General features: G+C 37.6%; 1 protein-coding gene across 1 annotated transcript; it reads left to right on the top strand.

Annotated features, from left to right (window-relative positions):
- Nucleotides 1–632: 632 nt before the first annotated feature.
- On the top strand, nucleotides 633–19,878 carry LOC141906216 (putative ammonium transporter 2). Its single transcript, XM_074795457.1, has 9 exons — nucleotides 633–657; nucleotides 8,676–8,939; nucleotides 9,239–9,527; nucleotides 14,322–14,393; nucleotides 14,950–15,009; nucleotides 15,412–15,488; nucleotides 15,826–15,939; nucleotides 17,118–17,239; nucleotides 18,886–19,878. The coding sequence occupies exons 1-9, from the start codon at nucleotides 648–650 to the stop codon at nucleotides 19,876–19,878; spliced, it is 2,001 nt and encodes a 666-aa protein (XP_074651558.1). The 5' UTR covers nucleotides 633–647.
- Nucleotides 19,879–26,023: the final 6,145 nt, after the last annotated feature.

Below are 26,023 nucleotides of genomic sequence, written 5' to 3'. Positions count from 1 at the left end.
GGAACCTAAACCACGGACAATAACGTTTCTAATGCGCTAATTAAGTTAATTATGTGATTTCATCCAGTCTTCGTCAATCGAATGTTTCATATGATGCAATAAGATTGTTAAGAGCTGCATGAAACCTGTTCTACACACGATTTTTTGATTCTCGGAATTTCAGGATGTACAAGGTGAAGCACGGGTCATCGGATTAGATAAACACTATATATAAAGCGGCCGTTATGAATAATACATTCGATTTCACCGGCTAATCATGTTTGTCAAAGATCGAAAGGTACGCGGCTGAAGTTTGGACGAATTGTAAGGCGATATTGTGCCACTAATGGCCGGTCGATAGATATTCAAATCTATCGGATGGGTATTAATCGCAAACGAGTTTCACTGGCTATTATGCCGTGCCGTAAACCGAAGGCACTTCATTCGTTGAGTAATCATCATCGCCAGTGTAATAACCGATACACACGACGAGCTAATATGCCAAAATGTCCAACAACACAACAACAACTATGTCAACATTAACTACGACCAAAATAATGGAATTCATTTCACGTAGTTCCGCATCTACGATTTCCGAGGAGAATCGTCTCAATGACCCGCCAGCCGATGCAATATGGATTTTATCCAGTACGTTTATCATATTTACAATGCAGTCCGGTAAGTTGTCTTTTTACGCTGACGTCATCGATGGTATTAATAATAGTACAATGGATAACACTAACGCACCGCTACGAAACTAACCACCAATCTCTCCTGTATCGCAAGTTTGTAGAAAGATAAAAGCCGGTCTTGGCTCGCTACTGATCTTCAAGTAAGGTTACGTGATAATTATTATTGCAAACTATAAAATTACTTAAAAAGTTTGTTTTTGTTAGTAATACGCAGCAAATGAAATCGCCCAATTTCCGAGAAAAATCAGTTCACTTTTAACTGATGTATTCTAAACCGATCGGATTCGAAGCGTTTTTTTTGTCGTGATAGGGTCGGATTTCAAACGTATTTTTAGTGGCGGATTATTATTTTTTGCTCTTAGACTTAAAGAAAAAGGTTGAAGATTCTAACTCCAGCGCACGAACGTGGTTAGCTAGAATATTTACTAATTGATCGATTCATCATATCTCTATACGATGAAATATAGACGATTTGATATTTTGCACGGAGCTTTATCCGAGGTGAAATCATTGCTAAATCAATGATTTTTTTTGGAAATCGAGAACACCGACCTCTATGATTATTATTGTGGTTTTCAATCGCGTATTCAAAATCTTGTTGCACACGAAACAGTTGCGCCATGGTTCATTTAAGCGATACGAAAACTTTTAGAAACTAGATATTAGAGTGATCGCTCTCGTGTGTATTAGTTACGTAAGTTCAATTGTATGTTCTGGATTTAGAATGATTGTATTTCGACAGCAGAACTAAATTTAGACTAGAACTAATCAACATGGTCTGTGATACTAATTTTTCCTTTATATGTGATAGGCGTTTCTTTGTTTAAACTTTGATTTTTCTAAAGTGAAATTCCAATAGGTCAATCGAGTGTCAGTACTTATGTGTTTGGAGAACAACGAAAATGAAAAGGAATCTCGGAAGTGATACCGATGAAACTGGATTTATGAATCTAGGTGGAAGGTGGACAGAATACACGTACTGGGAGAGTGAAAATCTTTGAAATGTATTCAGTTAACTTAGAATTGGTTCTCCTATATTTCTAGGTATTGTAAAAGCGCCATGGTTCGTCTTATTATCGATGGCTTTTAAGAAAATCGTTTTCATCTTTTCTTGGGTGCGATCACCATATTCTCGCTCTTCAACCTAACCTCGCTCTTCAAAATTTTAAAAACTTTTTCACATTTGCGGGTGAATCCACTATTTGACTGATGATATATTAAGTGATTAAGAAATTAACTTATTTCGGCTGTTGGATTCAGGCACAATATGGAATCAAAATGTGTAAAGGTTTGTGGTAGGGGACAAAAAAAATTAATATTGAATGAAACAAAATGTAAGATGGCAAATTGCATTTTCTTGCCCTAAGTCGATGTATCTGATGTGATTCACTGGAATTATTTATCGCTATCGATAGAGTTCTGTTTCGTGATAAAAAATGATCATATTCATTTTAAACCGCCATTGCAATCAAGCAATTTGATATTCCGATGCGTAACCATAGCGACAGCAAACAAAACTCCTTGATATGGATTACGGAAAGCTTATTGAACCGAGTTTTCCTTGGATGTTGTTTTTTTGGTTATATTTAGAAGCGCGATATGGTTTATTGATATTAATGCGGTTGTCTGTAAATATCCGCACAACAATCCTTTTACAACTTCTCGCAGACGGAGCCGTATTTTCCGTTAAATTTACGGTAGTATGCTAAATCACTTGTTTAAATCAAATCGAACCAATCGCTTTCATTACTTTCGTTGGTTCACCTATTATTAATTTTCCTTCATATGATGAAATATCTTCAAATTTTGTTATATTGACGTTGGTTTACCTATCACTAATTTGCGTGAGATACTGTCAATTTTCTTTCGTATGATATAACGTCTTCAACCTTGCCTTGGCAGTTCAAAACAAACAACGAAGATCACGCTAACCTCACTGTTTCCATGTAAAACGCCGGTCATGTTTCCTGACTTGTTCGTTGATGTTGCCGATTTTGTGGCCATTACATGCACTTGTGTCCTCTCAGCCCAAGGCAGGTAATTTCTTCCAGATTCCCAATTGGTTTATAATATCGTTTATAAGACCATAACGCACGGAAAGACAGTCATAATATCAGGGCGAGGCTAATCTCGCTAATAATATGTAAACGAACAAAAAGTTATGAAGAATAACCAAAACGAAAATCGTACATAAATCCGCACTCTTGCCATTTTGTAATAGTCAGTAATCGTATTTTCATTGAATGATGAATTATTGATTGTTAGTAATTATCTAAGTTTGAGCATAGACAAGTCATGCGCGTTGAGATATTTGTGACTTGAGATTCATTTTCTGGGCGTTCGATCGGTAAAATACGGAAGAGCAATGCGGCCAACAACATTTTATTTTCACTTTGAAAAGTCGACTTTTCGACCTAGTAAGTCGACTTTTCGAGTTAAAAAGCCGACTTTTCGACTTTAAAAAGTCGACTTTTCGAGTTATTAAGTCGACTTTTCGAGTTAGTAAGTCGACCCTTCAAAAAGTCGACTTTTCGGCTTAATAAGTCGACTTTTCGAGTTTAAAAAGTCGACTTTTCGACTTTAAAAAGTCGACTTTTCGAGTTTAAAAAGTCGACTTTTCGAGTTAATAAGTCGACTTTTCGAGTTAGTAAGTCGACTTTTCGACTTAGTTAGTCGACTTTTCGAGTTATTAAGTCGACTTTTCGACTTTAAAAAGTCGACTTTTCGAGTTAATAAGTCGACTTTTCGACTTTAAAAAGTCGACTTTTCGACTTAGTAAGTCGACTTTCCGAGTTATTAAGTCGACTTTTCGACTTTTAAAAAGTCGACTTTTCGACTTTAAAAAGTCGACTTTTCGAGTTAATAAGTCGACTTTTCGACTTAGTTAGTCGACTTTTCGAGTTATTAAGTCGACTTTTCGACTTTAAAAAGTCGACTTTTCGAGTTAATAAGTCGACTTTTCGACTTTAAAAAGTCGACTTTTCGACTTAGTAGGTCGACTTTTCGAGTTATTAAGTCGACTTTTCGACTTTTAAAAAGTCGACTTTTCGAGTTAATAAGTCGACTTTTCGACTTTAAAAAGTCGACTTTTCGACTTAGTAAGTCGACTTTTCGAGTTAATAAGTCGACTTTTCGAGTTAGTAAGTCGACTTTTCGACTTAGTTAGTCGACTTTTCGAGTTATTAAGTCGACTTTTCGACTTTAAAAAGTCGACTTTTCGAGTTAATAAGTCGACTTTTCGACTTTAAAAAGTCGACTTTTCGACTGTCACTTTTTGGGACGCGTACAAAACCGTGGCGAGGCTTTATCACGACGAAATTATGTCGAAAAAACGAGATATATAGCGATTTATCGACATGATTAAGTCGATACATCGCGTTAATGTTGTCTTATCGCGAAAACTTATCACGGTAAATCGTGATACGGATCACGACTTTAACTTATGTCGATATACTGTATCTCGACATTACCGTTCCATCGACATAATTATCACGAGTTAACCTTAAAATGCATGTCAATTTATTGAGACAATATCGCTAAAAGTCGACATCAATATCACGACATTGTAAAATTGATGAAGTATACTTATTCATATTGATATATTGAGATCGCTGACCTAATTCTGGTTCATAGAACACTGAGGGATACCTCATCGAATTACAAGATACAGGGGGTCTAAGGGCATTAAGGGTGTTCTCCCTTATTCCTACATTCAATTTCAAGCTAGTGTAATTTTTCAGCCCTTCATAGGCAAATACAAATAGTTACATATTCAATTTAATTTTCCAGATGGTTGGAAAATCACAGGGCTTTAGGGGCCATATACTCCTTGAGATTTCTGCCTGAACCCCCTCCCCTCCCGTTTTACTATGGGGCCTTAAGTATGCGACTCTTTATTGAAATTAGGTCAGCTATAGGTCAGCAATATATTGGGTCGAACAACTATCACATCACTGCCGGCGGACGTACGAAAAGTCGACTTTTTAAACTCGAAAAGTCGACTTTTTAAAGTCGAAAAGTCGACTTTTTAAACTCGAAAAGTCGACTTATTAAGCCGAAAAGTCGACTTTTTGAAGGGTCGACTTACTAACTCGAAAAGTCGACTTAATAACTCGAAAAGTCGACTTTTTAAAGTCGAAAAGTCGGCTTTATAACTCGAAAAGTCGACTTACTAGGTCGAAAAGTCGACTTTTCAAAGTGAAAATAAAATGTTGTTGGCCGCATTGCTCTTCCGTAGTAAAATAAGTATTCTTTCCTTGAAAATAAAAACTGCAGTTATTTTGTAATTTGTTGAGATACTTTTTTTAATGCGCTGCCCTCCGAGAATTCCGAGGGCACTGCCTATATTTTTTGCTTCTTCAATGAACATCGTAACGAATGATTTTAATCATCAATTATTAATATTTATGTTAAGCTCATCAGTCATAGAGGTATTTGCTTTATTCGTTTCTTAATTTGACTAGGCTTCATAACGTCTGCATTTTACCGTAGCTAGCTACTGCTACGTCATAAGGAAGGACTCCCGGATTTCCTGATCTCTAAAGAGGTATTGCATGTAATGTCATAGTTTGTTTGAGACCTTCCATACATAACAACAAAGGATAATCAGGGGAATCGCAAACTTTGAGGGTCTGTCATGTAAATCAATTGTTGTGTTTGCCAACCAATACGGCGTAGTCACTTCGAAAAAGCGCATAGCTGCAACCTAGCAGACCTCTGCGAGATTCTGCAAGACCTCTATGTACATACATTGTATATGTATTATGTTGAAGTTAGGTTTAAACCATGATGACATTCATATATTTGTAATTGCAATTTGATGTGCACTAACGATATAACGATGATGTAGCAAAATGGAAATTTGCCTGGGTTAGTGGCCACAGACCGAGATCGCCGGAGCTTCTCCGTCCCCTCTCCCAGAATCTGAAAAGTTGGATGAGAACTTCGTTGAGCAGCTATGGTGGCTGTTTTGTAAATGCAAATCAAGGACGGATCTGCCATTTTCTCTTAAGACCCGTGAACGCGAATAGACCATACACTAAAGAAAAGACTTCTCTTATATACGATCGTGGAGTCTTGTCCCCAATCAGCCACCTTACTCCTCGGGAGCAGGATGGATAATTCATTTAAAATTTAGCTCTAGGCGAACGAGTCATCACAATTACGTAGAATTTGAGGAAGTATCTGATCTCTGTTGCGTTCTTTTTCTTTTTTTTAATCGCATTCGGACCCATTGGAATCTCTCCAGGACGTGTGGTCTCACGTCGTTTATCGTAGTTTATATTCACAGATTGCTGTTATCTCTCGTAACAACGATTACCGTACATCGCAGACGACATTTCATCGTAACGATTTGACAATGTCGACGACAAATGAAGTCTTTTCAACATCTTAATATTCGATTCCATTCTATTTTTGACTTAAAACGTATTTATTGCCTGTTAGAATTGTTAAAGGCCAATTATAAAGTAAACCTGAATCATCGCCATTGGCTGCAATACTTAGGAGGACAAATATTGTTTATACGGATAAAAGATAGTTAGTTGCCTGCGCTATTTGAAATATTTCAATTTCGATACTAACATATCCCCATCAAACTGCTTTCACTTCATAAGGTGCGATGTTTCGATTTATGCGCTGATCGATTCGAGTTAGTATCAGTTATATTCAATTTACCCAATATTTCCCTTTGAATTATTCACATAGAAAATATTGTCATTCTCCACGCTGTGAAGCCAATTAAAAATGCCGCCGTTATTAGGCATTTTATTATCGCGTGTTGATGATTGTCAACCCGAGGGAACTGTACTGAATGAAATGAGCGTTAATCTTGAAAATCATATACTTGACCCGTTTTAAAAAATCACAAAAAGCTATGTAGTGTTCTAAAATGCATGTATGTAAGAAATGAACCTTAGAATGATACAATGCAGAGCATTATTGTGAGAAAAGTATGATGTTTGCGCAAGAAGAGGAATTCTCATAAAATGTTACTCCTTGCTGACGGCTTATCTAAATCCTAGACAAATTCCAGACCCCGAAAGAACCCTAAGATCCACCCCTGAAATATGTGATATATCTACATTAAATATGCAAACTTGCTTCCATAACTGTGAACCTTGATAATGCGGGATGTACGAAGCATTTATGAAGCGTTGGTAGTCAACAATGATAACATGCGACGGGAATGCTGAAAGGAGCGATAACAGCTTTCTGTAGCCGTATGAGTCAAATTTAACCCGCAACTTTTATCCCGAGACCTGAAATGTTCAACGTCATTTCGTACTCGTTTCGAAGAGCCCAACTGATCTTCACCATGGTTACAGTATCAACTCTCAGTTTAATTGGAATCACATTTGTCCACTTGCACCTCAGCGATAATTTCATCTAGCCCGTTTATGATTTTATTTCATAATGATATGATACAGGTTATTGTCGCAACCAGTGTAGCCGGCCTATCCTCGTCTAATGAATTTCCGTTTGCGGCATCCGGCCGTTAGAATATACACCACAATTTCATATTAATTAATATTTAACGCAACGAACTCGACGAATTATATGGACAATTCAGCAAGGTAATCACTAAGCTGTAGACCACCCAGCCATTTTGCATCTATTTGTATCTTCAATTACTGAGTCGCTCGTGGTACGAGCACATTTTTATTTCAGGCTGCAACAAGGCCCCTGCTAAGATTAGGTGCAAATGCCGGCCAATTAAAAGTTTTGACTCTAGCTTCACTGTAAATCACAATGCCACGATGCGTTAATTGGACTTGTGATAGCTGTATTGCAAACAACAGTAGTTTAGAAACTAGCGATGATTTTTCGAACGACGTGTCTTGGATACTTTCGTGTTCGTTCGTCATATTCACGATGCAGTCAGGTGGGTGAGAAATATGTTGGAGAAAAGGAATGGCTTTGAACTATCACAATTTTGAAATAACTGTTTTCTTAAATACACAATTGATGGCGTTAAGGATATCATTTAGTGTGTTATTATCAAAACTTTTTACTGATAAAAGAAATTTTTGTACCTAACCAATTATGAGTGAAACATACCCGGATGAAGTATTTGATGATGAAGTGGTAATAATGATGATTACGATAATAGTAATAGATTGTAAATAGAATTTTTAAATCTCACAGCAAGGAACTCTCTCTCTACATATATTGTTTGAAAATAGTTGATAATGCTGGTTTGATTCACCGTTGATATTATTTCAATGAATAAGAAATGATACATTATACAAAAGAGCACCTTGTACGTCAATTATTTCTGTCAATTGTAATTATTTCGGGAACGAAAACAGATTTTTAAAGAAATTGAAAGCGTTTTCGAAGCGGTTGAAATCGTCTCGTCAATCAGTTCGTATCACTTACATTCGGAACGCAAATACAATGTCAAAAGTTCTCTCATTGCATTTCGATTTTATGGGGCGTAAGTTCCTTCTTCATTTTTTTCGTTGATACAAGGTGGCGTAAAAAGAATAGAATTTTGAGAATGCAACATTGCCATCTTCATCGGCTTCAAAGGTTTATAATGCGCGATATCATTTAGGGGCTGTCGATAAAAGATGCTCGAGGTGGAGAAGGTTTTGTGAACTTTGGACTTTTGTGGACAAGGGGGGGTTGTTTGGATCTGGAATTCCTGCTTAATTCCGGTAAGCCAGAATAAATCATTTAGTGCATTACATGGATGATTACTTCAACTTCGAATTTGAGCAGAAATAGTTCACACATCTTTTCACGATGATGTATGTAATTACAAACTGTTGTCCAGAATGTTTAATAGATAATTACAAGAATGAAAAAAAAACTTATTTTGGATGACTGGATATCCAATGTCTTTGATTGCTATTTGGACAAAGGGTAGGGGAAAAGCGCAATGTAGGTATTCCATGGTAAAGGGTGGAGGTGGTCAAAATTTTGCAATTTTGTGTGGACGTCTTTTATGGACAGCCTCGTATCAGCCATTGATATAATATATTTTCTAATCTATTTCAGGATTTGGTTTACTCGAGAGTGGATCGGTAACTCCTAAAAATGAAGTCAATATAATGGTGAAGAATGCGGCTGATGTCATATTTGGGGGATTCACTTACTGGATTTTCGGTTACGCGTTCAGCTTCGGTGAAACGTGGAGCAACCCGTTTACCGGCTGGGGAAACTTTTTTGTCATGACCAATAATTCAACTGAAATAGGCTGGGTTTATTCAAAGTTCTTTTTCCAGGCCAGTTTCGCCACTACAGCCACCACAATTGTATCCGGTAAGCAGAAATCTCCTCCCTATGGGTATAGAACGTGACTTTGTCACCTTTTCTACGTACTTAATGCATTTTTCCAATCTGATTGGATATACGTTCATCCCGGGAACTCAATGCAGTTTGTGACAAACAACGGCGGACCCTTTCTTACGAAAGGCTAACTCGAAATACCGCTCGATTTGGTGAATTGTGTGTTTTCCCAGGAACGACTTTCAAATTCCCTGGTCCTGAATACAGACAGTATCGAGTCAACTCGATGAACTAGATCAGTTCTTCACTGATTATGATATCATTCATTTCAGGGGCTATGGCAGAACGAATCAAGTTGGAGGCATACATTGTATTTTCTCTGCTCAATACACTAGTATTTTGCTTTCCGGCCCATTGGGTGTGGGCTAAACACGGATGGTTATTCGAGTTGGGGTTCATCGACATTGCAGGTGCTGGACCAGTTCATCTAGTTGGTGGAACAACTGGATTGATTGCAACACTAATGCTGAAGCCCCGACGTGGTCGATTTGATAAAGACAACCCATCCAATCCTCAAATGGGCTCACCTACTAATGCTTTGCTAGGAATGTTCATGCTTTGGTCAGTATTTCACACATATGCAAACATATTGAGACATCTTCAGCATTTACTTTTCTGATTTGATTTGATTTGATTTATTTTGCATAAATAATTGGTACAAGGATTATAACATAATAGTTATTACATAATATATAGTCGGTGTAACAATAATTTATGCGAGGAATTGAAGAAAAGCCAATAAGGCTTATACTAGTCTGAAATCCCTCACCACATACGCTCACATTCTCGCAATCATACGCACACCACACACATACGTTACTAGAGACACTCTAAAAGATATAAATATAAATTAGACTTGAAGTCAGAACACACAATTATGGTTACTAGTAATTAGACAAGAGCAGACTTCTGAGACTGTAACGAAATATACTTAAATGGGGCTGATTTTTCAATTCAGATGGTAGATTGTTCCAGTATTTTGCACCTTGAATTTTAATACTTCTAGATTTTATATTAGTTTTGGAAAATTCGATGAAAAGATCATTGATTCTGCGCGTGTTGCGCCAATTAGGTCTAGTACGCCGAAAAATGAAGAAGTCTTCAAAAAGGTCAGGTAACAAATTATTAATTTGACAGAAGGTGAAAGTTCCAAGCTGTTGTTTATAAATATCACAAAATTTCAGGATTTTGAGTCTTTTGAAAATTGGAGACGTGTGTTCTAACCAGTCAGAACGCGTTACAGTACGTATTGCTCTTTTCTGGAGAACAAAAAGAGGGTTTAAATAGGTACAACAAGCATTTCCCCATATAACATTGGCATAATCCAAATGTGAATGGACAAAACAATGGTATAAATTTTTCAAAATGTCTGGAGATAAGTAATTTTTCAACCGGTTAATGATGCCAATGCCACGTGAGACTTTTTTACAAACAAAATTGATGTGTTCCTTCCATGTTAAATTTTGATCAAAAATTATGCCTGAAATTTTGTGCTTGTTACTCTTTTTATCGGTTGACCATCTAAGCGTATATTTAGATCCGGAAAAAATCTGTTGCCAAAAATAATGTAATTTGTTTTATCTATATTAACGGAAAGGCGATTCGCTCTGAACCAGTTGAGGAGCTGATTTAACTCTCGCTTAAGAATGCCCTCTAACTTTTTATAATTAGAGTTACTACAAAAAAAGTTGCTATCGTCAGCAAAAAATATAGAGTCTAATAATTTACAAGCATTAGGACAGTCGTTTATGTATACTAGAAACAAAATAGGTCCTAGTATGGAACCTTGTGGAACACCGGATGTTATATCCGCAGTTAAGGATAAAGTATTTTTATACTTGACCGCTTGTTTTCGACCTGTGATATAACTTTGAAACCAGTTTAGCGGAATGCCACGAATTCCATAGTGCTCAAGTTTAGAAATCAGGATATCAAACTTAAGGGTGTCAAATGCCTTTGACAGGTCAATAAATACCCCTGCAGTAAAAAGGCCCTTATCAAGGGCACTAGATAATTTATTGGTAATGAGAGATAAAGCGAGTGTAGTTGAGTAATTTTTCCTGAAACCAAATTGGTGTTGATTAAAAAGTTTGAGTTTTTCAAAAAATTTGTTAAGTCTGTCATATACGATTTTTTCCAATATTTTTGATATAGACGGCAAGACGGAAATAGGGCGGTAATTACTGAATAGATTATTATTTCCACTTTTATAGATTGGAGTAACATGAGCTATTTTGAATGCACTGGGCACTTGCCCTGAAGTGAAACTGCAATTGAATATATGGCATAGAGGTTGTGAAATTATAGAAATAATCGATTTAAGTAACTTCATACTTATGTTATCAAAGCCACTTGAAGGTTTTGACTTGAAATTAGAGACAATTAATTCAATTTCCTGGGTACATGTTGGTGAGAGGAAAAAATTTTCACATACATTTTCACCTAAGTAATCTTTAAAGTTTTTCTCGGAAATTGGTATTTGAGATTCCAATGACCGCGCAGCGTTTACAAAATACTCATTGAAACTTTCAGCATCATCTTGCTCATTTTTTAGAACTTTATCATTAAGAAGAAATTCTGAGTTAATCTCAGGATTTTGTTTACCTTTGTTAAGTAAAGAATTAACGTTTCGCCATATTTCTCTAGGGTTTAATTTACATGCTATAAATTTGTCCCTATAAAATGAATATTTACTCTTCTTGATGACAGAATTAAGAATATTTCTATGTCTATTATATTTATCTTTCCTCTCTTTAGTCCGTTTTCGTAAGTACTTTTTATACAGTTTTTCCTTGAAACGGATCGATTTTTTTATTCCCGTGGTAATCCACGGCTTATGGCTATAATTTGATTTATCACGTATAGATTTAATTGGAAAACTCGTCTCAAAACAATTGTTAATAATCTTATAAAATTCCGTGCATGACGCTTCAGGGTCACTATACTCGTACACACTTTGCCAATCATTGGTCAGCAAAGAACGGGAGAAATTTTCAATGGTCCTAGGATTTATATCATGGATTAACTTAGTATTATTACTTGTTTTATGTCTTTTATAGATACCGTTAAAACTAGCAAAAATTGGGTAGTGGTCTGATATATCAACTAAGAAAACACCACTTTGAGATTGGCAATTGTCGTTAAAATTGGTCAATATATTGTCAATAACAGTTGATGTAGTATCTGTTACTCGAGTTGGTAAATTTATATGCGGGAAAAAAGAATTACTTATTGCATAGTTAAAGAAAGAATCATTTGGTGAATTATCACCGTATTTACCGAAATCAATATTAAAGTCACCTAATAGAATAACACGTAGCTTTTCATTGTCGACTTGGCTTACAAATTGTTCAAAATCAGGTAAAAGTGCCGCTATACTTGTATCAGGTGCACGATATACAACGCCGATAACAGTTTTCATGCATGATTTACTTTGTGGAATCTCTATAAAGAGAGATTCTGCTAAATGGAGGTCTTCCCTTCGTTTAAACGGAATAGTATTATTAACCAGAATACCAACTCCGCCTCCTTTTTTCTTAAGCCTGCTCTGGTAAACACCGGAATAGCCAGGCAGATTATATAAACATTCATTTGGGTGATTAGTATCAGTCCACGTTTCAGTCAGACCGATTACAGAAAATTTGAACTTTAATAAATGTAGGTAGTCAGCTAACGAGTAGAAATTTTTCTTGGCACTTCGGATGTTAGAATGAAACACACTAAATAAGTCATCGTGCGATTTCAAGTTGAAATCGGACGAAAAATAGTAATTACAATTATCTATCAGGTCTGGAATGTCATGCATAACATGTACAAATATAGTTATTGATCATCATCGATATAAGGCTTTTTGGTTATTTTCCCTGCGCTTGGTGGCGTCTGTGATTCAGATCGATCTTTTCTTTTCGTTGTATTCACAGGGGTACTGAAAACTTCAGTGTGGTTTTCAGTAGTAATCGCAGTGATCATCGTTTCAAAGTTCTTCGCAACAGTTGATTTCCCGAGTTCGTTCAAATGAATCCCCGATTTGTCACTAATGTTGTAAAACCTATCTCTTAAAGCCCCGTGGGGTTTCAGAATGATGTCATTATCAATGAATAGGATGTTCTGTTTGGAGCAGAATCGCCCCATGTATGAATTAACTGCGCAGGCGGCAGTATTGAAATCCCTCGCAGCGTTTGAGTTCCCTTTCTTAGGGAAGATACTTGAAAGTGATATTTTTGCGGAAGGAAAGTTTTCCTGAACTTTGGCGATGGCGAAGGTAATGTTCATTTTGATAGCATCGGTATCGGACTTGTTGCGATTGACGTCATTGGTGCCAATGTGAACGATGACCTCCTTAACGGATTCTAGATTCGGTATTTGGGATGATGCTTTTTCTAAAAGCGACTGAATATTTTCAGCGGCTGCTCCAGAATGGTGGATGACAGCGCTGCTGCTATGTTGATACTGGAGATCTCGCATGTTCGAATCTCCAATAATAACAACATCAGGCGATTGGTTTCTATCGGATTCTACACTTGTTTGCGTGCTTTCAGGTCCTGGGAGATTAGCTCTTTCAGTGACCGGGTGACCAATACTCTCTTGTTTAGCATGGTCATTCAACAACGGACAATCGCGTTTAAAATGATCTGCCGATTTACAGTTGTGACATAAACGATTGTTCGGTCGGCGCGGGCAATTTGAAGAATTGTGATCACAATTCAGACAGAGTTGACATATAGAGTCGCAATACAATCTCACTGGAAAGTTTCCAATTTTTGTAAATGTCGGCATAACGTTTGCAAGGTTACGAAGCTGGAGATACCTTGTACCTGTAAATATCTGAGTTCCTTTTATAACACCTCTTTTAATTGATCCGTCCACGTAATCTCCGTATTTCAATAAAAACGCAACGATCACCTTGTCGTCCATTTCATGGAGCGTCAACTATCTTAACATTGATGTAATTAACATCCACATCGGTGAAATTAACTTGCCGATCCATGATAACAAGTTGGAGCTTTGATAAACGATTTTTTGTTTCCTTGTCAGTGGCTGTGATTATACAGTTAGAGTTAGTTAACTGAATCGACAGGATTTTACTCACGTCAATTTTATATTTCGCTAACGCATTTACTACATCCAGATGTCCTAACTTCTGCTTCCCAAACTGACTGAGGCTGAATTTAACAGAATTCTCTCTTATAAATAACGATTCTTGCACAGCATCCATTGTCTTACGATCACTTGGACAACGATTATTGAGAAAATATAACGAGCACGAAATTTGTGCGTCTGACTCTAAGCCGCCATATTGATATTCTGTTACATCTTTGTCGATTAAATCTAAATATTTTCAAATATACATTGCAGGTGGGGCTGGTTGGGATTTAACTGCGGCAGTACATTCGGTATATCTGGCATGAAATGGAAATTGGCAGCCAGGTAAGTTCACACTCACCTCATGCAGAGACACGCAGTCGATTCAGGTTAAAAAAACTTCAGGTTTCCCGTCAACACTTCTACCAGGTAGTTGACAAACCTTTGGTGGCTGATTCGGCCATTTGAAAAGATATGACACTCCGTCTCTTACTCAATATTTCACTTTTCTTCTTAAGCCACGTTAAAACTAACTTTTCATTCTAATGCCACGTTAAAATCAACTTAGTTCTTTTTAATGTGGCGTTAAAATCAGGGTTAATCCCTATCCCGCTATGATATGCAGTCATTAGCATATCATTGACAAAACTTTACGATGATCGGTTTTGTATTTGGATGTGGGAAAAGTTTGATAACGTATGCAATGCCTATGAGTTTTCCCAAGATCTCCATCCTGTCACATTAAGAATTTTATTAACCGGAAGCACTCTTCATTCATTTCTACAGTTTTTTTCATAATAATATCATCTGGCCGAGAAAGGACTACGATCATTTTTGTGTCGACTTCTCGAAATAATTTCTACATTTGTGTAAAAATCGACATGAATCCCATTTTCTTCAGGTCGGCAGTGTCCACAATAACTGCATCCATGGCTGGAGGGATGGTCGGTATGTTGGTAAGGTGAGTATATAGATTCCACTAAACGTCTCTTATTTATCGATATTACTGAACGAGCAATTCAGATTAACGACGAGTGCAAAACGATCGCGTTAGTCCTTCAGGCTGGGAATAACAACACAATGTCGTTTGCAGAATAGTGCAGATGACCGATTGAATGTATGTCAAGTTTGTTTTTTATTTTTGATAATTTGATGATTGGATTTCATACAAGCATGGGTTATTATTCAGAACAAACCTGGTGGACTCCTGGAATAACCATTTCCAAATTATGCTTGATCTAATTGCAACTTACGCTCTTACGAATTTACGTGATTTGTACATAATTTCTAATGTTTTACCCTTGCATTTACAGTTTTGCCATATATACATATGTATACATATGCCATATGTACTATATTTCAGTTACATTCTGTTGAAGCGAAAATTTAACATAGCGTTTACTATCAATGGAATACTTGGTTCATTAGTCGGCATAACAGGTATACCTCTAACATCAATCAGTTATATATCATTACCTGCCTTGCCGATACCTCGCGCTTGCGTTCATTCTTCCAGCCCTTCTGGGTTATCTTCCCATCATCAGTGATTACCAAAAACATAGGCTATATACCCTGATGCCCGCGCTTCGGTCAACAGATCCTGCGCAGACAAAATTCATAATACTACTGAAAATGCAGTTGGTCGCGCATCAAGTAGATGGCAATCCCTCGGGAGATTGATTGATAAGATACGAACCAAAAATTGTATCCTCGACCAGTTCCTGATAGCCAAATAGAAAAATCATGTCATTATGTCTATACTCTTGTCCTATTCTAGGATTCTGTGCATTAGCCGAACCCTGGGAAGGGTATATTATAGGAGTAATTGGAGCTACGATAGCTGTTTTATGCGAAATAATATTAGTAAAGCTCAAAATTGACGACCCAGTTGGTAAGTCCATTCTGTTCCCTTATCATATATACTGATGCCACGCCAAGTATAGCAAAATTAGAAAAGTAATGAAGTTCATTTAATGAACTTCATAACTTAAGTTTCAATTGATTTGATAATGTGTTGCTATTTGCTTGAATATATGGGTTTCGTTAACTATTTGTCTTATTTGTGGATTCGATTAGTGATTACTAATCTATAGCATTATTCCTCATTTTCGTACTTCCCATCGCTCTAGTTCACCGTATCGCCTTAGCTCTTTGAAGTAACCTTTGCTTTGATGTACCATTTTTGTGGTATTGCATCATTTTCGTCATTTTCATGTTCGTCTAATTATCCGATTATGGGAGATTTGTCCCTTGAAAGGTTGCTTAGGCAACGGATTATGTCCGGTTCAACCATCAAATAGATAGCTGACCATCTACATCACGTCAAGCCGCCCCACTTTTAGACGCATCGATATAGGGAATGTCCTGGACACCCAAAAACTGTTATTGAACATCTCAATTCAAAATTTCACAAATTCTCTAGATACTTTTTTTGTAATATTCGTGTCCGCATATATATCACCGAAACAGAATATCTTGGGCACAGGGAAAACTAAATTGATAATAGCTCTTCATTGAAACACCCTATGACTACATGACCTCTCATTTAGTTGTCTTGATGTATGCTACAGGTTGGTATCAAGAATAAACTTGATTAGTTGACCACGAGGTCGCCGAAGGTTAAAAGATCATGCTCAAAATCTAGCACGTCTCGCAATGAAACGCTCTAAAGACAACCGTCTAGTACAAATTTCCTCAAAATGCAACTTGAATCAATTTTGTGAATCCACCTCATGTCTTTTAGAGAAGCAGTGGTGTAGATAATGTAGGTGTTACAAATGTATTTCAATTTGGTGAATCTGTTGAAAAGGAATATATGACTAGCTTGCCCGATGTTCGATTATACCCATCTTCTACCATCCAGGGAGACGTAAAATTAGAACTGTTAACCTTCATCTTTTTTATCTTTAACGAGGCCAATCACCGTGAAATATATCATACATGTGTACAATGATTGATTGTCTTTTTGTTGAAAGTTGGGACAAATAATGCTTTATGGTATCTTATTTCTTAATTAAAAAACCTCACGAAAATCGATTTCTATGACATTTCTGTTTTTATCGATTTTAGGTGTCGTGCCCGTCCACTGTCTTGCAGGAATGTGGAGTGTGTTAGTACCCGGGCTATTCGCACGCTTGGATGAATATCGCGAGGCTTTATCACAACCGCACGCCAATGGTGGCTTATTCTACGTAAGGCCATTTTATTTCCCATCTACTTCAACAAGTCGTAACCCCCGCCACTACAAAACTACTCCACTTCGATAACGGTACCGTTTTGGTACGATCCTCCAGTCTTCTGTATTCTAACATTGAAAATATGTATTTCTTACTCGAATCGACACGATGTCGCTCTAATTCCAGTGAGCAAAGGATAGATATATTGATATCCTTACATGTACTGAATAGGTACATTGTCACATTGACGGTCACATTGTTTTGGGGGTTATTGACTTCCAGGGAACAGCATACCAGCTTTAGACCTCACTGTTTTTTTTTCAGTCATGATTACTAGTAATAATGATGCGCTAAGGAAGCTTTTAGTCGTTTACGATACGGCTTTCTGCTCCATGAACCATTGTTGCGCAGCAAAAAATTGATATCTTTAATAGGTTATGAATTATTGCACCGAAAACACTTAATCCCTCTATATCCACTAGCTGCATACTTACACAATCGTAGCTGAATCGTCATGGTCAATGCAGGCGAAAACCTAAACGTATTATACAAATATTTTCTCACGCTGACTGGATTAATTCAATCTGGCCTCTGTCAATATTCAGCCGGTTGTTCAGCGCTGGTTGTGGACGAAACGTGTTTCTGGTAGTCCAATGGCATCTTAATTCATCGGGTATACATGGCCTCAAATCGTTTGTCACTGGTATTGAGTAGTCGAATGTCGACAGTTTTCCCTTCAGAAGCCATGGCAACGTCTCGGCCATATTTTTCTAACTAGATTCAATCGAATACTGACGGATGGGTTGTCCGGATAATGATCGATGTAGCCAATGTAGCCCAGGACAAGGAAAACGGATAAGATACATCTACATTGACATATGTATACCGCTAAATCTGACTGATAGTTACTATTCCTCCGGAAAGAATTCATAATTCTTAGCGTATACTTTGCGATCCTCGCCCGGCTAACAGCTTTATCTGGGAGAACATTAACGAATAAACGTTCAAAAACCATATTTTGGTTGATAACGATTATTCTTTGCCGTTGTTATAATGATCGATCAAATCTTTGAATTCATTTTCATTTCATTTTTTTTCAAAAGATTTCACGTTCTTCATTATTCATGTTTTCGATTTCATTTAAAAATCGCTTTGTCTTGAAACAATTGCTCTGGTTGCTACGTGTGTGATTCTTCAAGCCACCACACTCGTCCGTAGATGGCATTTGTATGAATTAAGTGATTAGATGTTCAATGTTGAGAGAAAGAAGGATCTTTCACTGACGACAGCAAAGCTGTAGAGAGATTGTTGCTGTTGTCAGAAGAGAGATTGGGCCGATTAGAGACTTAGTTATCGTTTCTATGCGAAATAGAACGGTGTCGGGATACCACCATGACAGACGTTGGTTCAGTGTCAACGAATTCTTGGAAACAACTGTAACACTTGTGTTTGACTGGAGCATATATAGCTACGCGACCACTATATAGTTTAAGGGTATACTAATACGTACACTTGTAAAACCGAAGTATTAACTGCGTTTGGTTCTATGAATCAGATTTGGTATCGTATGCATATGGCGTCATTAACATCAATAGAATATCATTCATAAACTAACAAATTAAATCAAATAATGTGTCATGTCTTCTTATTTTGTTTTATAGAGTGGGCACTGGAGACAACTGGGTGTCCAAGCGTCTGGGCTGCTTGCTATGATGGCGTGGACAGCGGCGTCTTCGTTTTTCTTTTTGAAGCTCATCGACCTGTCGATCGGTTTACGGGTATCTCAACAGCACGAGATACTCGGCGCCGACATCGTAGAACACTCTATCGGGGACGTGAACTACGACAAAATATCCGAAAAAGTATTGGACGTTAAAGACGATTTCGACGAGTACGAGCAAATAAACGTGGCTCAGGAAAACCACGAATATCGCCGTGTTAGTGCTAGTAGGCAGCTTCGTCGATTGACGCTGAGATTAAACGCGGTTCGCGCATTAGAAGCGCTCAAGGAGGAAAGCGGTACTATTTCGAATGGAAATGGGCCGAAAATGAACGGAATAGGAACTAGTGGAGGCGGAGCTGAGAACCATAATAACCAAATGCCCAGCCCATCGGACGACCCGATTTCCGATGAGGATCTTGAACGATACATGGAGTTGTACGGGTCGAGGCGTGGAAGTAACGCCTACGGTAAACGTTATTGCGACACATCCGCGGCAAGAAGTCGCAAGAGCTCGTGCAGTAGCGTGTTCCGTATCAGTTCGGGAGTCAACCAAAGCAAACATAACGTTGACACGACGTTAGCACGCGTTAATGAGATACTAACAAGGGCCGAATCTAATCATGGCTATCACTCTGACGAAGAGGAAAGCCATGCCAGTAATCTAGAAAGACTCCATAGTCAATGTCGGGACCGCCAATTTAAAAAGTTTTCAAGTCTACGTGCTCCATCTAAACATAATGGCGCGTTGAGATCGAACGATTTGAACGATTTAAGTGCGGCGAAATTATTGTTGAAAAATGAACACCTGCAAACGGCGAACAAGCAAAAAGCAGACTTCGAGACGGCTGAATCGAACATTTTCGTTTCGGACACCGGAGACGTCACTGCTATCAATGAAATCGAAAACGAAACGGTTGTTACCTATCTATGACGTTTACTCATTAGAACGACGATAACAACGCCTCTCTGTGATATACTTAAATAACACTGATAGCTCTTATGGTATGGTACATCCGTGTTCACGAAGCACCCATGGTATTTCCTGATTTCCGATTTTTTTCGGTAAATTGATATAACCGGGTATTTTCGTAAGGTGAAATTACCTCCCTTTGTTTATGCTTGCCACTGCTTGACGCAGAATGGCAATAAGAGATTAAGAACCTTTTCAAAACCGAGAAAAGATTGTCATTCATGTGAAAAGTGGCTTTTAGCTGAAAAGAGATTACTTTTTCAAAAATGTACGTCAGACCATACCATACGTCTTGTGCGCATTGTGATATCGAACATTGAAGAAGCGCGACTAGATACTCGGAAAATGAAAGAAATATATTAAAACCGTAACGGATTGGGTGCAAAACGTAGCATTCATTATCAAGGTGTGGTACCTGCGGTTTTTCTGACTCACGCAATGTTTGGAAACGCAAATCGTTCTCCGAAAGGACCTTGAATAGCCACCACGTACAATTCTAAGCAAACATTCTGTAGACTAATATGTTGAAAACCAATGTGAGGTTATTACTTTTGCAAATCATCTATCTTACGATGTTACTTAAACTATGACACTCAATGCCGAAGGGGCTTATGTCAAAACTGAAAATTCTATCATAATATTTTTAGCAGTATTCATTAATTTCTTTTTATCTACTATGAGCTTAACAATTTGTAGTTCCCATTATTCTTAATATACTATTGATTATTCAGAGGCTAAGGACAGTCAATATTTATTGGAATACACCATCCATCAGAGAGACATTGTGCGAAAGACGGTAGCAATAATTTCCTTCCAGTTTGAAATCATCATAGGACGTTATATGTAAATTTTGATGAAATAAATTCGTTTTATAAGCATAAACAATGGTTGATACACGTTGAAGAACAATTCGCTATGTTGCTGTGAATACATTTTGCAGACTATACAATGAAAGCAACATAAAAAACGAAAGAAACATGATAAAATGAACCAAATGAGAAATTTATTTTCAAGAAAAGAATATGGAATGAAACCCACGTTGTTAACGAGGTGATAGCGGGCGATTTTCAATTCAATTTTCGAAACCATCCCATGCATTATTCAACGATGGAGGAAGGGCAATTCTATACATTGGCAGTACATATTTTGCTGTGTTATCCTGGTTGAGACAGGATATCAGATTATTAAACTCCATAGGACGTTTATCTAAAAACTCGTATGTACAAACTTTACAAGTTATGCCGTTATTTGAATCTGCAATCAGAAACATCATTAGATCAAGACATTCAAAAAGAGAAAAAAACATTCCTTATTGTGGCTGATTCAGGACATGTCAATATTTTTCTATCATCTGCAAAAACGCGCAAAAACAAATCTTCCGCACGTAAACAAAATTCTAACGCTCAAACAGTTTGTTTATGCGCGGTATTAAGATTTGTTTTTGCGCGTTAAAAGTATGTTTTCGTGCGGTAAGATTTGTTTTTGCGCATTATCGTGGCGGATAAAGAAATTCTTTTTAAATTAAAAAGTTTTTTTTTCATCGTCCACGAGTAGGCGCAATAACAAATGTGTTTGCGCAAAAACAAATCCCTAGCGTGCAAAAACAAATCATTTCGTTTATGCGACCGAAATTGCTCAATATCAGTATAACTTTTTCAATTTCGATCGTTTACTTTATTTATCAATTCTAATTATAGCAAAAGTTGTGAAAAGTGGAGTGGTTCAACTCCAGAATATAGATCCATCGTTGAGGGTTTCTTAAATGAGGTGAGTGATCCGGTTTTAGATTGCCGGCAGAAACCTGATAGTCGACCAGTGGTTCTCACGTCGACAATCGGCATTCGGCAATCAGAAACACCAGCTCTCGAGGCGATAATCGTCGACTATCAGGTTGCCGATTGCAGCTTGCCGATTGTCGACTTCTGAAATTTACTTCACCTTCTATCGATCAGCGCGTAGTAATTCTTTTCTCGGTGAAATGATGAGCCCGTAGATTTGCTTTTACCTGTTCTGCCAGTAGAGTTACAAACACGTCGGTCCCTGGTGAGACTATTGACAGGATTTGGGTGGAGAGAAGTACACGATGTGTTGCTTGGCCATTCTACCAAATGAACGACCGTCAGACAAATTCAAAGCGTTTGAAAGAATATCAAACAACAGGATTATTTTGATGATAACTGGAACATATATCGTAAGAAAAAGTAAAGTGAATAGATTTAAAAGATTTTATGCGCTGTACTGAGGTTTGCCTTTTAGTCATCGACCAAACCTCGTGATGTCGTACCGGCTCTTGACGACTGCCTCCGAGGTCATCCGCAGGTGAATGATGATTAGAAGAACACGTGCAATTACCGTGATGTTCCATGAAGAATGACTGATAACTGGGCGAGAAAAAGTGCAACACCGTGTGTAGAAATGATATGTACAATGTCCTCAAATGAAATAAATGAAGATAAGGACCGGTTTCATTCCAGAAAGTGTATAAATCATAGATTAGGATGCTCTTTCTGCGAGTGTTGCTTCGAATCATCATCTGATCTTGTTTGTAAATCTTTACCAATCACACGTCAGGCAGCCGTTATTTGTGCATGTTCGTGAAAACGCGAATAATCGATTTTTACACCATTATCCAAATTTGTGATTTGATGAGGTGGAATGGGGGCATTGGCATACCGAATGTGAAGTACCAATTGCACCCCATGATAGATAAATACATACTCATTGGGGATGCACCGAGGATGTGAATAAGCTTACACTTCAAACCGGGTTCACACTTTCATCTAGATAATCTGGAAGCCCTTTTGCCGTATGTCTTTCTTCAGGATTCAACGCGTCGGCCAAACCGTATAGAGGATTTTTACATCACCGTCCCTGCTAGAGAGAAACTTCAAAACCGCCTGACTTATTATCATGAGTAAAACGACCAGAAGAATTGGATAATTGTAAATACACGTACAACAAAAGCACGACGAGAGAACTCATGGATCTTTGCGTTTGCGTTTTACTAAATGTCGGGCTAAAACGTAGATCATTCATAAAAGCAATAAAGCAAGAAAGATTCATTGAAGAATCTAACTTTGGCAGCAAATCATAGAACGCGCCGAATTCGCCGTTTTCGAAATGTTTACGCTCAAATTCTAAGTTTGACTTAAATGATGGTGGAACTTCGTAATTTGTTTAAGCAATAGTAAGAGATTCCAAAAATTTCTGGGTAGAAATTCTATAATGTATGCCAATTGGAAATATAGGTGTGTATTGGAAAAGGTCAAACTGAAATTTCTAATTATGCACTTCGATTCAAACTAAATATTCTGCAAGTTCGATCTATTTCAATGCACGTACTTCGACTCGCAATTTCTGATCCAAACCCCTTGTTTCGTTCCTGACAATGTATGGTGGGCTACAAGATAAAAGCTAGTCAAGATAAAAATACTTTCAGCGACTTTTTTCCAATTCTTAATGGAGAAAACGATGGTATCTCAATGAAACATGTGAAATGCCCTCGTTCTCCGACACGTCAGAGCGATAAGTTGAAATTTTGACGTCTGCCACTGAGCACCTGACGGCTAGGTCGCGGTAATTGCTTTGATACCGGATGCCGTGGATAACGCGGTAGAAAATTCCGACAGCTCTATCGGCGCAACCAATCAGCGTGTTAATGCTCGTAAATAGACATTATACGCTGGTCAGTAACAATTTTATGATCAGGGAAACCGGCTGAATGTAAATAAAGGTTGCTTATAGTAGAAGCAGCAAAAATGTGGCCTCGACAAATATGTCTAAATAACATAGGGGTTAATTGTGTTTTCAGTGATATCATACGGCAAAAGAGTGCGAAGGGACTATATATATGAGATTAGTACGATATTTCAAAAATTCAACGTTTCGTGAAAACCAGTTCCTTTAGCGGAATGTCTAATTTATCGGGTAAGAATTGATAGTAATAATCTAACATTGCAGCCATGAAACCACCAGCTCCAGATGGCGCAATCGAGACACCTCTGTCAATCAAAAAAACACTAAGCAAATGTACGGAAGCATCCAGGGGGACATGATTATTAATTTTTTTGCCGATTGAAAAATCATGGAATTAGATAAAAGATCTATTTTCAATTAAATACTATGTTTTTGCCCATTGAAAATCATAAAACAAGATAAAAATTCAGTCACTTGAGTACCGATATAATGTTTCCAAACTGAGTCGAGTATTGTTTCTTAAGTGTGTCGCTAATGCTTTTTAAATCAACACGCCGCAGAATTGCCGAAACTGTGTAATACATGAATGTCGTTACATGATGAGTCGAGAAGAAAACACAATGTCCGTGTATGATGAATAGATAATTGCTTGGCGTGAAACATGTCGTAACATGTTTCGCACCAAGCAAACGTACAAAATAGTGACGTAAACTCTAGCGTCAAGCGTCACTGGGAAAACGTGTGACAAGAACTCTCTACCCATCGAAGTCAAATCTGTAATTGCATTCTATTTCAAACGATTCAAACCCCGTGAAGAAAAACGTCGGAGTTAAATCACCACCAGTCGAAAAAATATAGAATTGAATGAAAAATTATAGATTCTTATTTAATTTCTACGGAATAGCTTTGCGGCCGAAATTTCGACATTAAAACTTCCGCAATGCTCTTCCGTAAATTCTAGTATTATCAATGGACAAAAAATAAAATTTTACAAAACAAATTCTTATCTAATTTTGTTATTTTTAAATTGACCGAAAATAGAAAGAAATAATCACGTCCCCAGGACGCTTCAGTACAGATTTGCGCAAAAATCTATTGTTATATCATTCAGATTAGATGGCACGAGTAAAATGTATAGACATCATGGTGCATCGCCGAAGTAAAGTCGTGAGAATCATAATAGGTATCGAACCATCAATCATGTTACAAAAATAACTTCAAACAAATGATTATTACATTTTTTAGTGTCCAGACAATTATATTTTTTTAGATTTTGGTCCATTAGGGTGAACGTATACTTTTGAAAACAGAAACCGATTGTTCATGTAGATTCCATTTTTGTGAACATCTTACCAGGCTTCTATTGCATGCTAGCCTCCTGTTTGTAAACGAAACGATGTTTCATCGAGAGATCGATTCAGCGATGAACTAGAGCAAGATTCTTTTTCATTTTCATCGCTTATGTTGTCGATTGCGACGTAAATTCGTCCATTGAAATGTTGCACGGATGAATGTTTGGACGATAGATTAAACCCACATAGAACAAATGGAGCATAGCTCGAAATGAGAACTAATCACCGTACCGTGTACTCGGGGGGCCGGTTACGCGATCGATACTTCGCTCGTATTAAGGAGTACTTTGATCGTGTTTTTCTAGTTATCCGTTTCTGCTCTCCGCACTAATTGGTCATTTAATCGCGCCCTTCAGGTGAATCACGGAGCCGATTCAACCATTGAATACCAGCGCGTTTCAGAAAGGAAAAGATAATCCACTTTGAGATCCGAACCGTTAACGCGAAAGCGACGATCTGAAAGAATAGATTCGCTTTCCGTCACGCGACTAACCCACACGCACAAACTAATGCAGTGTTACGTAAAATCATTTTTTCAGTATTTCTTAAATCAGCTGGCCATGATCGGCGAGAAGATGAAGATAGTTCTAGATTGGACGGTATAGGCCTGAAATGCAGTCCCAAAATAATTTACCTCAATAATGTGGGCGATACCGAGTTTGGACACAGAAACCAAATAAGTTATGCTCTGTCTGTTTATAATAAGTATACTATAGCGTACATTATGAAACGAACTAAAACTTTCATGGTTATGAATTGCATTTTGTTATCCATTGGTAGTACATCCAGTATAACGTCACCCGGGTATATAGCTCCCTACCTATTGGATTACAGCAAAATGCCAGTAAAATCGAGCAGTTCCTAATGGAACCTGCTGCAGTTTCAAACAGAAGATCCACGCAACAACACACCTTTTTGGCCTTTAAGGCTATGCTGCCGAGCAACCTCCGACGTCCCTCTACTCGAGCTGGTTTAATTCGAGCACTACATCATTTGCAAGGAAAATTTAATTTTTAGTCGACGAAGTCTTTGTATTCCTCGCTAATGAACTGGGGAAA

The sequence above is a fragment of the Tubulanus polymorphus genome, chromosome 5 (assembly GCF_964204645.1).
Source record: "Tubulanus polymorphus chromosome 5, tnTubPoly1.2, whole genome shotgun sequence".
NCBI classification, from domain to species: Eukaryota; Metazoa; Nemertea; class Palaeonemertea; order Tubulaniformes; family Tubulanidae; genus Tubulanus; species Tubulanus polymorphus.
Note: the sequence above shows the minus strand (reverse complement) of the source record. Positions and strands in the feature narration are given on the sequence as shown.